Source organism: Populus euphratica, unplaced genomic scaffold (assembly GCF_000495115.2).
Source record: "Populus euphratica unplaced genomic scaffold, PopEup_1.0 scaffold11.1, whole genome shotgun sequence".
Lineage (NCBI taxonomy): Eukaryota > Viridiplantae > Streptophyta > Magnoliopsida > Malpighiales > Salicaceae > Populus > Populus euphratica.
Window position 1 is genome coordinate 88749 of NW_011499878.1, and position 13600 is coordinate 102348.

Consider the following 13600-nt stretch of genomic DNA (forward strand, 5'->3'; position numbering starts at 1 on the left):
CACTAGACAAAATAGCACGTATATATTAAATTTATGTGTGTTGCTATACTGTTTAAGTGAATTAAAATTTATTTGAACAATGTAATGTTGAAGGTGTTGAAAATTGAGCACTTTTCTAGTTATTCCTATGTTCCGCTCCTTCTCCTTTAGATGTTTGCTTGGTGTTGGAGTAGGATGATAAAGATAACAGTACAAATGTGTTGATCAGACAAAATTAATTATTTTTTTTTGTTTTTTTTTTAATTTTTAATTTTTCTTATCATTCATGTAAACAGTGAAGAGGTAAAAGTATAAAAATAAAAAAGTTGTGCGTTTCTAGTTCCCAAAAAAAAAAGTTGGGCGTCTTTTATACCGTGTAACACAATTTATAAAACAAGCAACTTGAAATAGCTTTTTCTCGACATGCATTATAAGCATAATAAATAAAAAGGTTAATAAACAGTAAATCTTGTTTTTTTTTATTAAACAGCTTAAATCTATAATTTATTTAAATTAATATTATAATCATGTAAATAAATAGATCCATCGTAACGGGTGAAATTACTACTTTAAATTTAAAATATATTTTCATCTATCAAATATTACCCTCCAAGTCGAATCACGGGCATTCAAAGTCGTGTGCGAGATCTACTAGGAATAGTTGGCAAACACTTGTGGACTGCTCGGAGTTCAAATGAGTCAGCAACACCGACAGAACATGCTAAAAGATCAACACTGCAACTTTCAAGAACACCTCTACCACAGACTGTCAGATTGACAATAAAAACAGCAAACAAAAGCAAGGGTTATGACATACAACCTTAGTCTATGTAGCAGTTCTAAAAAGAACAAGAGAGAATACCTCACCCCAAATTAACTACTTTGTCATGGAAGATAACCTCACTCCTCGCTTGCCAGATTGGCCAAAAAATAGCAAACAAAGCAAAAACGAAAACTTCTTTTGAACCTTCCTTTACTCATAGAAAAAGAATAAAAAAATGCCCTTACTGGTCACAGAAAGGCGAACGAGTATTGAGAGAAACCGATGAATCCACCATCAATAAAAAAGGTTACATCATAGCTCCTAGTGGTAGCACATCCGAAGAACAAAGAACAAATGATGAACATATTCTACAATACCATGATATAGTTGTTGATTCCACTTGAAACAGTGTTTTAAAAGTGTGTTGTATTGATCCATTTTTTTTCAATAAAAGTATGTTTTTGGATAATCTTGATGTATTAATATTAAAAAAATATATTTTAAATATATTATTTTAATATATTTTCAAACAAAATATAATTTTAGAAAGTAATATACATTCAAATAACACAAACAAATCTGGAATTAATATTACCTGCACCCATACGACCTCTTTAAAATAGAAACTCCCTCATTCAATTCGATTTAACACCGCCATCTCAAATTCCGAATCCAATTCGAGCTAATGTGCTCGTGAGGATTGACCAGGCGAAGTTACAATAATTTTTACACGCCTGGACATTATGCTATGGCTTGGGCTTAATCTTGGTTTTCCATGTCGAGCCTTAACATAATGTCAATGCCTAGGCTGGTCCTGAACTTGACCAGCTCTACAGTCAATGACTATTCCTGTAAGATTAATCTTCATTATTTTAAGCGTTTCTTAAGATTGCTTGTATTTTGTACAAACCTTGATCAATTGAGAACATTACAAGACTTGAGATGTTATCAAGGAGACAATCGTCTAAATTTGCAATTTCTAACCTGTTAATTCTTAGCTTAAAATTCGAGTGTCACCCTCGTGTGCAGTCCATTAGTCGGTAGATGGATCGAGATCTAGATGAATTCAAAAGAAAACAGTAAGGTTAAGTAACAGGGAAAATGATGCGAGAACTCGGTGAGTTGCATGCATCGAGATTTTTTTTTCAGTATTTGTTCTTCCCAAACCCTTTCGGCTCGACATTTTACACCTGCCTAATTTCCATGGTGATGCTTAATGCCATGTGCTTCTCACCACGTGAAAGGGGAAATCTAATTGGTTCATTTTAACTCTTAATTGTTGATACATATACCTTCCACGCAGATCTTCATGCCATTTAAAGAGAACTCTGTGTCCCAACCATGTTAGGGAGGCTGTATATATATTCCCATGTTCTTGCTAAGAAATGGATCACAAAAAACCACTGCATCCTCGGCATTTCATGTAAACACCTAATTTGAGTTTATCTTGCCATTGAGTAGTTCAAACAAGATTCTGTACGCCTTGAATATGTCGAAACATTATTAGCCTGGACAGTAAACTTGTTTGAAGAACCGATTGAGATATCATAGTTAGCTCGGTAATTAAATTCACCATGAATCTCAATTCGATGTAGATGTTGAGCTAACTTGTTAATAATTAGAAGATTTAACATTTAATATGTTGAATAATTAAATAAATACAAGATCATAGAGTGTTATGGATCATGGTTGATTCCCATAACTCTTATGATCATGTTCAGAGATATATATGCTAGGCACAACGATGACCCCCAACAATCTTAATCGTAAATACAGAACAAGAACTGCTTGCAAGTGTGTTAATCCAATGAACATCCATCAACATCCTATGTGTATGAACATTCGTGCAATGGTAAATCCTAGGTTTAGCAGAAAGGTCTATGATCTCTTTTTGATAACAACTCAGTGAACTATATAGCTGCAAGTACATTTACAGCGTCTATGGAGTCTTGCTGGTGTCTAGGACTGCCTTCGGAGAATGGAGGCCATGCACAGTAAATTTTAACACGACAAATCCCCACATAGAGCAGCGATATACATTTGAAAGGATGGAATTTAGGCATTGATTTTGACAAAAGGGTGGACAGTATACGCTAATGCGATGCAGTAGCATACTGGGGTTCCATATGACCATGCACCGAAGAAATTTCCACACGATGTTGAAATATGATAGGCTAAATGATCTCGAGTGAATCACAGATTCAATTGCGCTGTACTCGAACACGTTTACACTCCAATTGATCACCAGTAATGCCTTCGGAAACTGAAAACAACGAATCAATTCATTTCTCCAGCAGATGCATACAACACACACAATGCTGGTGTGCACTTGGAACACCCTCTTAGGATGTGTTCAACCTCGTTGTCTTTCTAATCAACAGTTTCCCACCTAAATCTCAATAGATTTTCATGGTTCTTGGACCAGTATGTTTCTTTACTACCCTACTATAAATTGAAACAGAAAAAACCATAATTAAGCCCTGGCATTCTTCTAAATTCCCCTTAAACCACAATGACATCCAACTAAACCCTACTTTTGACCATCACGGCTTCAAACTCAAATTCCTCTCGAACGGCTCATCCTCGAAAAGCGTTCCACCTCTCACTGGAAACCTCATATAATTACCTGCACAATAAAAAAAATTTCAGAAAATTTCATTAACTGCAGCTCAAGTTATGCTCAATTTAATTGAGCTTAAAAGCACACCCGAACCTACAAAATCTCACCATCTCCTCCGAGTCCTCTCACCCACACCTCCTATAAATTCCCAACAGTCAACCGTAGATAAATCCAAATCCAATGGCTCATATTCAAACTTGAACAAAGGGAGCGATCCGCGTCTTAACCTCTCCACCAATCAGAACCCAACTTTCAGACACCAGCCTCCCCTTGCTTGACTATTTAAATCCCATAATTTCCGTCATCTTCTCCACACAAACAAAAAAAAAAAATAATCAAGAATCGCCTGCTTACACAGGACCACCAGATCCGATCTAATCTTCTCTTCTCCTCTGATTCGATTCCCTTTCTTCCCTCAAACCCTAACCCTAGAATTTCAATCAAAATTCTGTAAAAATGTCATCTGATGAACCCACCGTCGCCGTCGATGGCAGCACCGAACCAACATCTGCTGAACCGGCTGATGATAAGCCAGCCACCAAACCCAGCAGAGCCAAGAAAACTAAAGAACCCAAAGCCAAGAAGGCTCCTGCCCCAAAAAAACCCCGTCATCGTACACCCTCCTCTCACCCTCCTTACGAAGAGGTAATACTTCATACATCCGATCCAATTTTTATTTTAATACTTTTGTTTTTGATATTTAGATCTGATTCTGTTTTATTTTATTTTGTAGATGATTAAGGATGCTATAGTGACATTGAAGGAGAAGACAGGTTCAAGCCAGTACGCGATTACTAAGTTTCTCGAGGAGAAACACAAGCAACTTCCCTCGAATTTTAAGAAACTCTTGCTGTTTCATTTGAAGAAGCTTGTGATTTCTGATAAAATTGTTAAAGTAAAAGGATCCTTCAAGCTTCCATCGGCAAAATCATCGGCACCAACTAAACCAGCTGCTGCTTCTCCGGCTAAAAAGAAGACGGCAACTGCTGCCAAGCCAAAGGCTAAATCTAAACCAGCTTATTCCAAGGCGAAGGAAACTAAGTCTGCCAAGTCGACTGCTAAGTCACCAGCAAAGTCTAAAGCAGCTGCCAAGCCGAAGGCTAAGCCAAAGGCTGCAGCTGCCAAGCCAAAAGTTACCGCTAAGGCAAAACCAAAGGCTGCTCCAGCTAAGGCTAAGACCTCTGTTGCAAAGCCCAAGGCAGCTCCGGCTAAGCCTAAGGCTAAGGAGAGACCGGCTAAAGCTTCGAGGACTTCAACGAGAACATCTCCTGGGAAGAAAGCGGCAGCAACCAAAGCCGCGCCGAAGAAGGCAGCAGCCCCGAAAAAAGCCCCAGCTAAGACCGTAAAGCTGAAGAGTGTTAAGACTCCGACGAAGAAAGCAGCTGTGAAGAAAGGAAAGAAGTGAGAAATGATATGCTGGGAAGTTATAGGGAGTAGTGTTTGTAGGGGTAGTCTTGTAAATTCGGTGGTCGTTGAGGGGTGGGTTTGTAATTTGTGTTACTTGGAATGCCCACTTTGATAAGAAAAGCAAATGGCATCGGATGTAGGCTTTTTATTTTTATTTTTTTTGGCACCGCGTGGAGTTGTTATTTAGGGATTTGAAACAGTACTAGATGTAATTTTCGACGAAATAATTTTATGGTATAAAATTTAGAGCTTCTTGCTTTCTCACATTTCACGCCCATCTTCGACGTTCCCGTAGAACCTTCATTGGAACGGGGAAAAATTTGGACCCAAATGTTCGGGCTTAGGGTTCATCTTTGGTAATTGAAATTGGAGAGTAGAGAGGGGCAGGAAGCGTAAATCACACGCCATTTGCGTAATTGAAATTTCGACGCAAGGGTTTTGATTTGCTTTTGTTCGCTGGACGAGTCAGGTTTTAACAGGTTAGTAGCCGCAAGCATTCGCCTTTCGTTTCCCCTTTCTGCATCGTGGCCGCCATGTGTGGTTGCCCACGACTAACTGCCCGTTTATCATTAGTGTGTGTATGCTTTTGACTGAGTTTTATAAAAGATTACCATGGAGCTTCCATCTCTTGTTGGATTTTTGCCGGCTTGTTTTGCAAATGGTCACGAGTGCATTACCTCTCATGGTGGGTTCTTGTCTCTGATGATCTCATAGTGTGAATGCCTCCAGAACAGATGGACCAGGCTCATTGGCCAACCATGACTGTTGATATAGATAGGTAAGAACGCTGCAAAGAATCAATCAAGCATTCTCAAAGAAATACTTCTTACTACTTCATGTTGCTGACATTATGAACCTGCCGGCCTTCATCTACGCTACTCGCTTAAAAAAAATCTCTCTGGCAGATGACTCTATGTTGCTTATCTGACAGTTGCGACTTGCAGAGTCATTTTGTCTGGTGGTTACTTAACTGGAATGTGACTTCCTACCATGCAATAACAGTAATTCTCCAGGTGGGCGGAAAATTTGCCCTATACTTGTGAGGTAAATAGAGAAATTGGGATCGTTCTGTTTATGTGTCCTCTGCCATTTTCTGTCACTGTAGTTTTTCACTTGCTTTTCACTTTCCCTCGATTAATTCGCTTCTGCTCTCTGTAGTTTATTTTCTAATACTTGTTTTCTTATTCTTTTTATTTCCTTTTGCCAGTCAGACTACACTTTCTGTGTCTGACCACCACTTGAAATGATAAACTCCATCAACATTTTTTTTTTCCTAATTAATGTGAATGCTCGTGGTAACTTATATTTTATTAATTTCACGTGCTCCAAAATTAATTTATATTTAATTTTGGGTTACCAATGTCCAATTTATGGCTTCAGACCTTTCTAGAATGTATGCTTGTATATGCTCTGGCTGTGACTTGCACTAATGCCTAAATCCAGTTCATTTCATCTCCTGTCTATAACAAGTCAAATCATATGGATTTTCCCTGCCTGACACTTCTTATATCCAAATGTCGATCATGTATATGGAAATTGGCAAGGACCAGTTTACGAAAAGGGGAGCAAGACCATAGTTTGCTGGAAATGCGTGACACAAATTGGGAGCAAAATTTGAACAAATGGTATCATAGATATTTGTTGATGTTAAGAGATGACAGGCAATGGATTGTATAATACAAATCACTGAAGTTTGTGATCTAAAAAATATAGAAATCTCTTCCATATTTGAAATATTGCAGATGCTCTGTCTTCCAAAGTAATAAAATAAAGGGATGTCAATCCATCACGATTTTGTTGGTGAACATATACAGTGTACGAGTTATATTTAAGAAGTATCGTTTGATTTCTCCAAACAAGTATTATTGCTTGAGTGACCTAATGCATCAAAACATCTTCATGAAATTATCTTCTGTGTTTTTGATGGAGGGTAATTCAATTGTCACAAGTGTCCATTGTTTCTTGATCACTGAAAGTTGGCATTTCTGAGGAAGTTGTTCTTCACTTCCTGCGCAGACAGGATGATGAGAAGACTGAAGTTGCTTCCTCTCAATTGCACAATGCTAGCAATTAGCTTGTCAAATACACATTTGAGCAATTATACATTTGAGGGTGCAAGTTTGATTCAATTATATTAAACTTTCAAATCCAAAAGCCTCAAGTCTTAACGTTATTATTTGGTATGTATCTTGCTTAAAGTTTCAATATTCATGTTCTTGTCTTTTGAATTTATATGATTATAATAGAAGAAAAGCCTTGGAAAACGGCTTTTCCCCTTTTTTGCTTGTGTTTTTGGCATGACTTTTTTTTCCCTTTTTCTTTTTATTCACTCGAGCAGTTCTAACTACCAGCAAAAATATTTCTGTTTTTTGACCTGTGCTTTGCTAGTAAGTAAAACTCTACACGGAGCTCAAGCCAAAAAAAAAGAGTTCTAACTACCAGCAAAAATATTTCTGTGTTTTGACCTGTGCTTTGCTGGTAAGTAAAACTCTACACGTAGCTCAGCCCAAAAAAAAGAGAAAGAGGGAGGGGGGATTTTTACACATTAGCTCAATCATATTTTAACAACCCTATGTTATATTTTCGTCGGCTGTAAACATAGCAAGGAATTCGACACTTTCTTCAGCTTCAATCTTTTGGGCCTTGAGTTTTTTAAGAAGCTTGGAACTTCATCTTCCCCCTACTCTGAACATGTCATTTGATCTTTCAACTTTCTGGATGGAGTACTTCAACTCCCTTTGAATGTTTAACCTTGATGGTGATAATACAATGTCTTTCCAAATTGAACCATCTTCACAAGCTGGATTAGGGTACTTGTATAGTTCATAAATAGACTCCGCTTCCTCGTTCAAGCAGCCCACTCTTTTTAAACAGTCTATTTCATCTGGATCAACCAGCAGAGTCTTGTCCCTGTCTTTCCATCCTATCAACTTCACAAAGAATGAAGAATTAGTATTTTTTTTTTCCCATGGAACTCTATTTGACCTACTGCTAGTTCATCATTTTTTTGTTAAGGTCTAAACCCGACAGCCATAATCTATATCTTCCATGCATGTTTCTTTTGGCACCTGAAATAGCTGAAGTATATGTCTTCTTCATGTTGAGATTGAGCTGTAATCACGTCTGGCTATTGGCAGTTTGATAGTTTCAGGTTTTCCATTAACCTCAGTTCAGTTGGGTGGTGGTTATCAACTATGGCATACACCTGTGAGCATCCAGTAAATTTACTTTGACAAGAAACTTTCAAGTCAAGTCCCTAATTCCTACCTCACACTCAGACCTCCACAGTTTATTTATATTTGGTGTTTGGATTACCCCTATGCACTACATTCTGTGGCCTTGTTAAGAGCTTAAAGAAACCAGAGGAGAATGAAGCCAGAGAGACAGTCTGCGTACCTTCGGTGGACCTTCCAAGGCATTGGTGCAATAAAGCCTGGCATTGTCAACCAGATGGCAGTATGTCAGAAATGCATTTGCAAATCTCTTGTGGGATTTCAGTTGTGATTTCACCCTAACAGCTCTTCTACACATTATAGCTCTCCTGAAAACAGTCAAAATGTCCCACCGTCATATGCCACCCCAGGAAGAAAAACTCTTGTGCTCTTTATGTTGTTAAAACCAGAAGCGTAAGACCATTGTACTGTAATAATTTGCTACATACCTTATGCCTCTGACAACAGCTAAATAAGCATCACAAACGACCCCAACCAGCTCTATCCTGTATGGTTTTCTTCTTTTGGATCCTTCTTGCAGTGATTGTTCTTCTTCGTCAATCTTCTCCCAGTACTCCTCAGTTACAGCTCCACCAGTACCTACTTTATAACCTGCTCCCATGCGATAACGACGACGGTGGACATTTCGGGCCATTGTTATTGTCTGCACAACGAATGGTACCCAGGAGAGAGTACCATCCATGATTACATCCCGCCCTTCATTCAGTGCTGTCACCAAGAGAGAAGATGCTGCATCTGTAGACGACTGGTGCACCTGTTTGAAGAAGAAATTTCATTCCTAATATGAAGCTACAGTATATTCGAATACTATTTAGTACTGGCACTATAAAAGTCCAGGTTGAAAGTTGACTTCACAAGCATATGCTTGAATCTTGATTTATAAACTTTTGTGCCATTGTGCTATCTCAGTTGTGGCCATCGGGCTGACAGTATATAAGAACTGATAGCTCATAGGATTACTGTATGCTTGGAGCAGTTCATAAGAAAAGAGTGCATCTGTCCTAAGTTTAAAGACCCCAAGATATAGAACAGGACCAGCGAGACTGTGAGATTAGTTAGTTTGAATAGAACAGAAAATTACTGGGCATTGCATTGGATACAAGATATGCTTATGATTAGGAACTATGACATAAATGGGAGGGCCTGAGCAATTTTGTGGCAGATATTGTGCCCTTGGAAACAAATAGAACAGAAAATTACTGGGCATTGCAGTGGATACAAGATATGCTTATAATTAAGAACTATGACATAAATGGGAGGGCCTGGGCAATTTTGTGGTAGATATTGTGCCCTAAGAGGGTATTCATGCTGTTGGAATTTTACCATGTTTGAATAATATTAAGCATTAGCTTAGAGCTGTCTGAGATCTGGAATTGTTCTGATGGATTGGCCGTGTGTTTCACTCTCAGCTGGTGGGTTCCCAGATCTTTCTTTCCCCTCTAACCTCAGTCATTTTCTTGTTTATCTTTTCCTATACTTCAACATCTTTTTGCTGTATATTGTCGTCAGGCTGATTTGTATTTAAATGACAGAAATAACTTTTACTAAAAATTAAAAATTAGCTTCTTTTTATTAATTAATGTTATTTTTATAATTTAATAGTTAATCTTACTCTTTTTTTTGAATCCTTCCATTGCTTTCCTTTCCCTGCTATTCCCCCAACCAAATAAAAGAAAAGGTTGAAATATAACCAACCATTCCCTTCCTTCTCTTAGCCTGACTAACCCTACACTCCCTCACCATCCTTCCATCATAACACGGTGTAAGTATCTCACCAGTTCAGCCGTATGGATCATGTCAACATGTCCTCGAGAGCTTAGGGCTCTATAGATGACATCTGATTCTTTGAAGGCATCGGCCTCAATAACCACTGCATTCCCTGCTGCTCCTGCCCAGAATGACCTGTTCACCATTCATTGAAAATATATATGTTAGGTTGTTTTATTTCTCCCCAAAAATTCTAATTATTGAGAGCTACTGGAAAAGACAGCACTATGGTGTGTTGGCTAAGAAATAAAAGAAAAGGAGCACCTATTCTTCTGTGCCATTGTTGCTTGGAGGGAATCCTGACATTTCATTTGAGCTAATTCTTCAATCTTTCTTTGCCTTTTCGTGATGGTAATATTTATTTTTGAAGTGTTTAGATTGCCTAAATATTATTCAACCTGATCTTTCTCAGTGTGTTGAATGCGTATACTAAGTTACAAAAATAACTTATCCTATACTATGAGTGATAATAATAAAAGAAGTATGCTCTTACTCATTGAGAATGTCCTTGAGCACTGTGCTCTTCCCAGCTCCCATACCACCACCCATGAAGAGGAGGACTGGACTTCTATCACTGTGGGCCACTGGGGCCATCACCTCTGTACATTGCGAGTCATCGTTTGATGCAAGTCCCATTGCTTTCATTTCCTCCACCAATGTACTGAACACCCTAGCAACCTTTAGATCTTTTGCTACCCTCTCAAAAGTCCGTTCCCTAAACCAGAAAGAGAAGGAGACCCGGTTATTTCTCTTGTGGATAGTATTAATACATGTATTGAGGCCTTTTAATTTGATTGATCGTTAGGCAGTTGTGTCCGTAAAAATATATCTGAAGCCAGAAAGATTATGTCGGTTTTGATGGTTAAGATAGCTGTTAGATATGCATCTACGTCCTATGAAATTGGGTTTGTTCTGATACGAAGCGATTCAAGTGAAAGTACTTGTGTAATTCAAGTTGATATTTCTTATTGTGTTCGATTTCTTATCTGTTCTGCGATTCTCTTTGCTGACTTGTGTTTTAACATCAACTGCATTGGTGAATGAATTTTCCCAAGGGAAGTATTGCTCACCTAGTTGCTGCCATGACGATTTGTTTGAGCTTCCTTTTAGGCTCCGGATCAGAATTCAACACCTAAAATTAGATGGTAAGAAAGCAACAATAATGAAATACAGGAGACGATATATGCAGGTCTAACAGACCTCGTTTACCTGACTAATCAAAAGATCAGCGTGGCTCCAGTGAAATGCAAAATAACTAAGAATACACCTCTCAAACTCCTCTAACAGCTTTACATAGAGTGAATCGGCGTCTGGTTCTTGAGAAAAGAATGAATAAATGTCCTCCTCACATCCATCACAATCTCGGATGTATTCGGCGGCCAACCTGCATAGATGTGGGCACTCTCTCCTATCTGCAAACCCCATTTGCCGTGCTGCTCTCATGAATGGAGGGAGACATATTACAATGATTGAAAAGACTGAAATGATTCAAGTTCTAGGGGGGAAATTGGATTTAATGTATATTTTTATCGTTGGATCTCGTAATAATTACCTACATAATGGGGAAATCTCTCAAGCTTTTCTGCATGGCCTGCCTCTATTGGTCTTAGGCGTAGGATGATCTTTCGATCCCTCAACTTCCAGAGACGATAATGTACAGCTGCTATGATCAAGCCTATTGAAGAGGCCACCATGATAAGATAGGTTTGTTTGCTGGTGTAATCTGATGAATAATATCGAGACAGGAGTAAAGAAACGTTTCATGCGATTGTTATCAATGTTGCTAGAGATGAGAAGACGACCAGATTTTTTCCTCTAAGACTTACCTTTCGGCATGTTTTAGAATTCCAGGGAAGAAGATTTTCTGTCTGATCTCATGTTGTGACGACAGGGAACAACGTTATCTGCCATTGCCTTCCCTTTGTAGTTGCATCTTAACCGTTATTTTTGTTAGGAGACACCGATAAAAGCGACAAAAGGGACACTCCTTGTTTCTACATCTTAATAAAATCAAGTGGTGCCACGTGTGATAGGTCTAGACATGTACATTCCCAGTAGTTATCTCTTCGTAGAGTAACTGGATAATATTTAATAAAATATTAAATTAAAAAGTTATCAGATAGATATGAATGCAGATTTTTAACCTCGAAACACATGCTATTAACTGGATTTTATTTAATAATTTTTTTTTTTAAAATTGATATTTTATTTAATATAATAATAATAAAAAGCATATATAGAAAAGCTATTGAATAAAATTAAAAAAAAAATTAAAGCTACATAGAAAGAATGCCTCTTAATATCATAAAAAATATTAAAATCTTATTAACAAACTAAATAAAAGATAAATTATATTTATTAAAAAAACATCACAAAAATTTGTTGAAATTGAAAGGAAAGAAAAAAAAAAAAAAAAGCTTGGACGCACAAACATAGCTTAGGTGGCCCAATGTGTATGGGCTTAAAAAAACCCAATCCTACGTTCTTGGGTTAACTTTTTTTTTTTTTATTAAGAGGCAGATAACCAGTTTTTTATTTCTTATTTAAAAAAAATAAATAGAAAATATCTTGTCTCCTAGCCTAGTTTCAAACAATTAAATGGTTGCTACAAAGTAAAGCCATATGCTTTATTTGCCAGAAACACCTCCATTTTAAACTCATTTTTTATCTAAAAAATCTAAAAACACCATGCTGACATAAAATAATCAAGAAATGGCTGAAAAATCAAAAAAAAAAAAAACTTAAGTGAAACTCTTCTTCATCAAATAAAATTTGTTGATATTAAAATCAATATTTTTCATTGTCATAATTAGTATTAACATGTTTTTTTTTTTTATGTATTATTAAAATCCAAAATATATTTTTCTTTTAAATTAGAGATTGAAAAATAAAATTTTGTACCACAATTGAATTTTTAAAATATTAAGGACCCAAAATTTAATTTTTTAAAAAGTAAAATAAACTTCTCACCTCTTCGTTGTATAAGTTCTCATTGTTTTACACTTAAATCACATTTATTTCAATTTTGTCTCTCCTTAACTATTTTTAATAAGTTAATTATGAATTTGAGGATAAAAGAAGTAATTAAAGAGAAACAAAGTTTAAAAATTAAATTAAAAAAATATTACAATTTGCTATAATAAAAACCCCACACCGTTTAAATTATGATCATTACTATAAATCATAAAGCTATGGTCAAATTTCAATCTGGTTACTTATTAAATTTTAATAAAAAAATGTTTCATTTTTTATTTTTTTATTTGAAAATTTTAAATACTCACTCTTATCATATAAGATTAGTTTGAGCATTGATTAATATTAAATTATATTCTGAAACAATTTCAAAGACACACTCTTCATGTTAATCAAATATATTTAAATATATTTAGTAATTTTTTTTGTACAATCCCAAAATTTAAACCTAGAAGATTAATAAAGGAAACATATTTTTTTAATAATAACCTTTAAGATTAAAATGTCTATATTTATTTAATAAAAAATGCATGACATTTTTATTTCAAGAACGAATACAACATTCATTTAAAAACAGTATAAAGAATTATGAGAACATATTTCTTCTCTGCTCACATGAAAATAAGACCATAAATACATAATAGACTCCACATTTTAAGTGAACGAAAAAATTAAATACGCAGGAGTATTTTCCAATAATAATTCTATAAATCAAAGTAGAACGTTTTGGGCCAGGCTCAAGGTCCATTTATATTATATTAAGAAATATGGGCCGGGTTGACCCAGAAAGAGAAGCATCTACAATCCCCTGGATTTTACCCGTTTGGTTTCTCGGATCCTAAATCCTCGGTTCAATTT

At 36.3% G+C, this 13600-nt stretch overlaps 2 protein-coding genes across 3 annotated transcripts; one reads left to right on the forward strand and one right to left on the reverse strand.

Annotated features, from left to right (window-relative positions):
* Positions 1 to 3674: 3674 nt before the first annotated feature.
* LOC105128673 (winged-helix DNA-binding transcription factor family protein) lies at positions 3675 to 5033 on the forward strand. Its single transcript, XM_011030445.1, has 2 exons — positions 3675 to 4007; positions 4096 to 5033. The coding sequence occupies exons 1-2, from the start codon at positions 3819 to 3821 to the stop codon at positions 4765 to 4767; spliced, it is 861 nt and encodes a 286-aa protein (XP_011028747.1). The 5' UTR covers positions 3675 to 3818; the 3' UTR covers positions 4768 to 5033.
* A 2169-nt stretch (positions 5034 to 7202) lies between these two features.
* Positions 7203 to 11703, reverse strand: LOC105128674 (uncharacterized). 2 transcript variants are annotated; one of them, XM_011030446.1, is made up of 9 exons: positions 11596 to 11703; positions 11322 to 11492; positions 10979 to 11202; positions 10840 to 10901; positions 10263 to 10484; positions 9778 to 9904; positions 8431 to 8756; positions 8166 to 8310; positions 7203 to 7699 (listed from the first exon to the last, which is right to left on the reverse strand). In XM_011030446.1, the coding sequence occupies exons 1-9, from the start codon at positions 11603 to 11605 to the stop codon at positions 7439 to 7441; spliced, it is 1548 nt and encodes a 515-aa protein (XP_011028748.1). In that variant the 5' UTR covers positions 11606 to 11703; the 3' UTR covers positions 7203 to 7438. The 2 variants fall into 2 exon arrangements, with proteins under 2 accessions (XP_011028748.1, XP_011028749.1); XM_011030447.1 differs by lacking the exon at positions 11596 to 11703 and having other exon boundaries at positions 11326 to 11412.
* Between the last annotated feature and the right edge of the window lie 1897 nt (positions 11704 to 13600).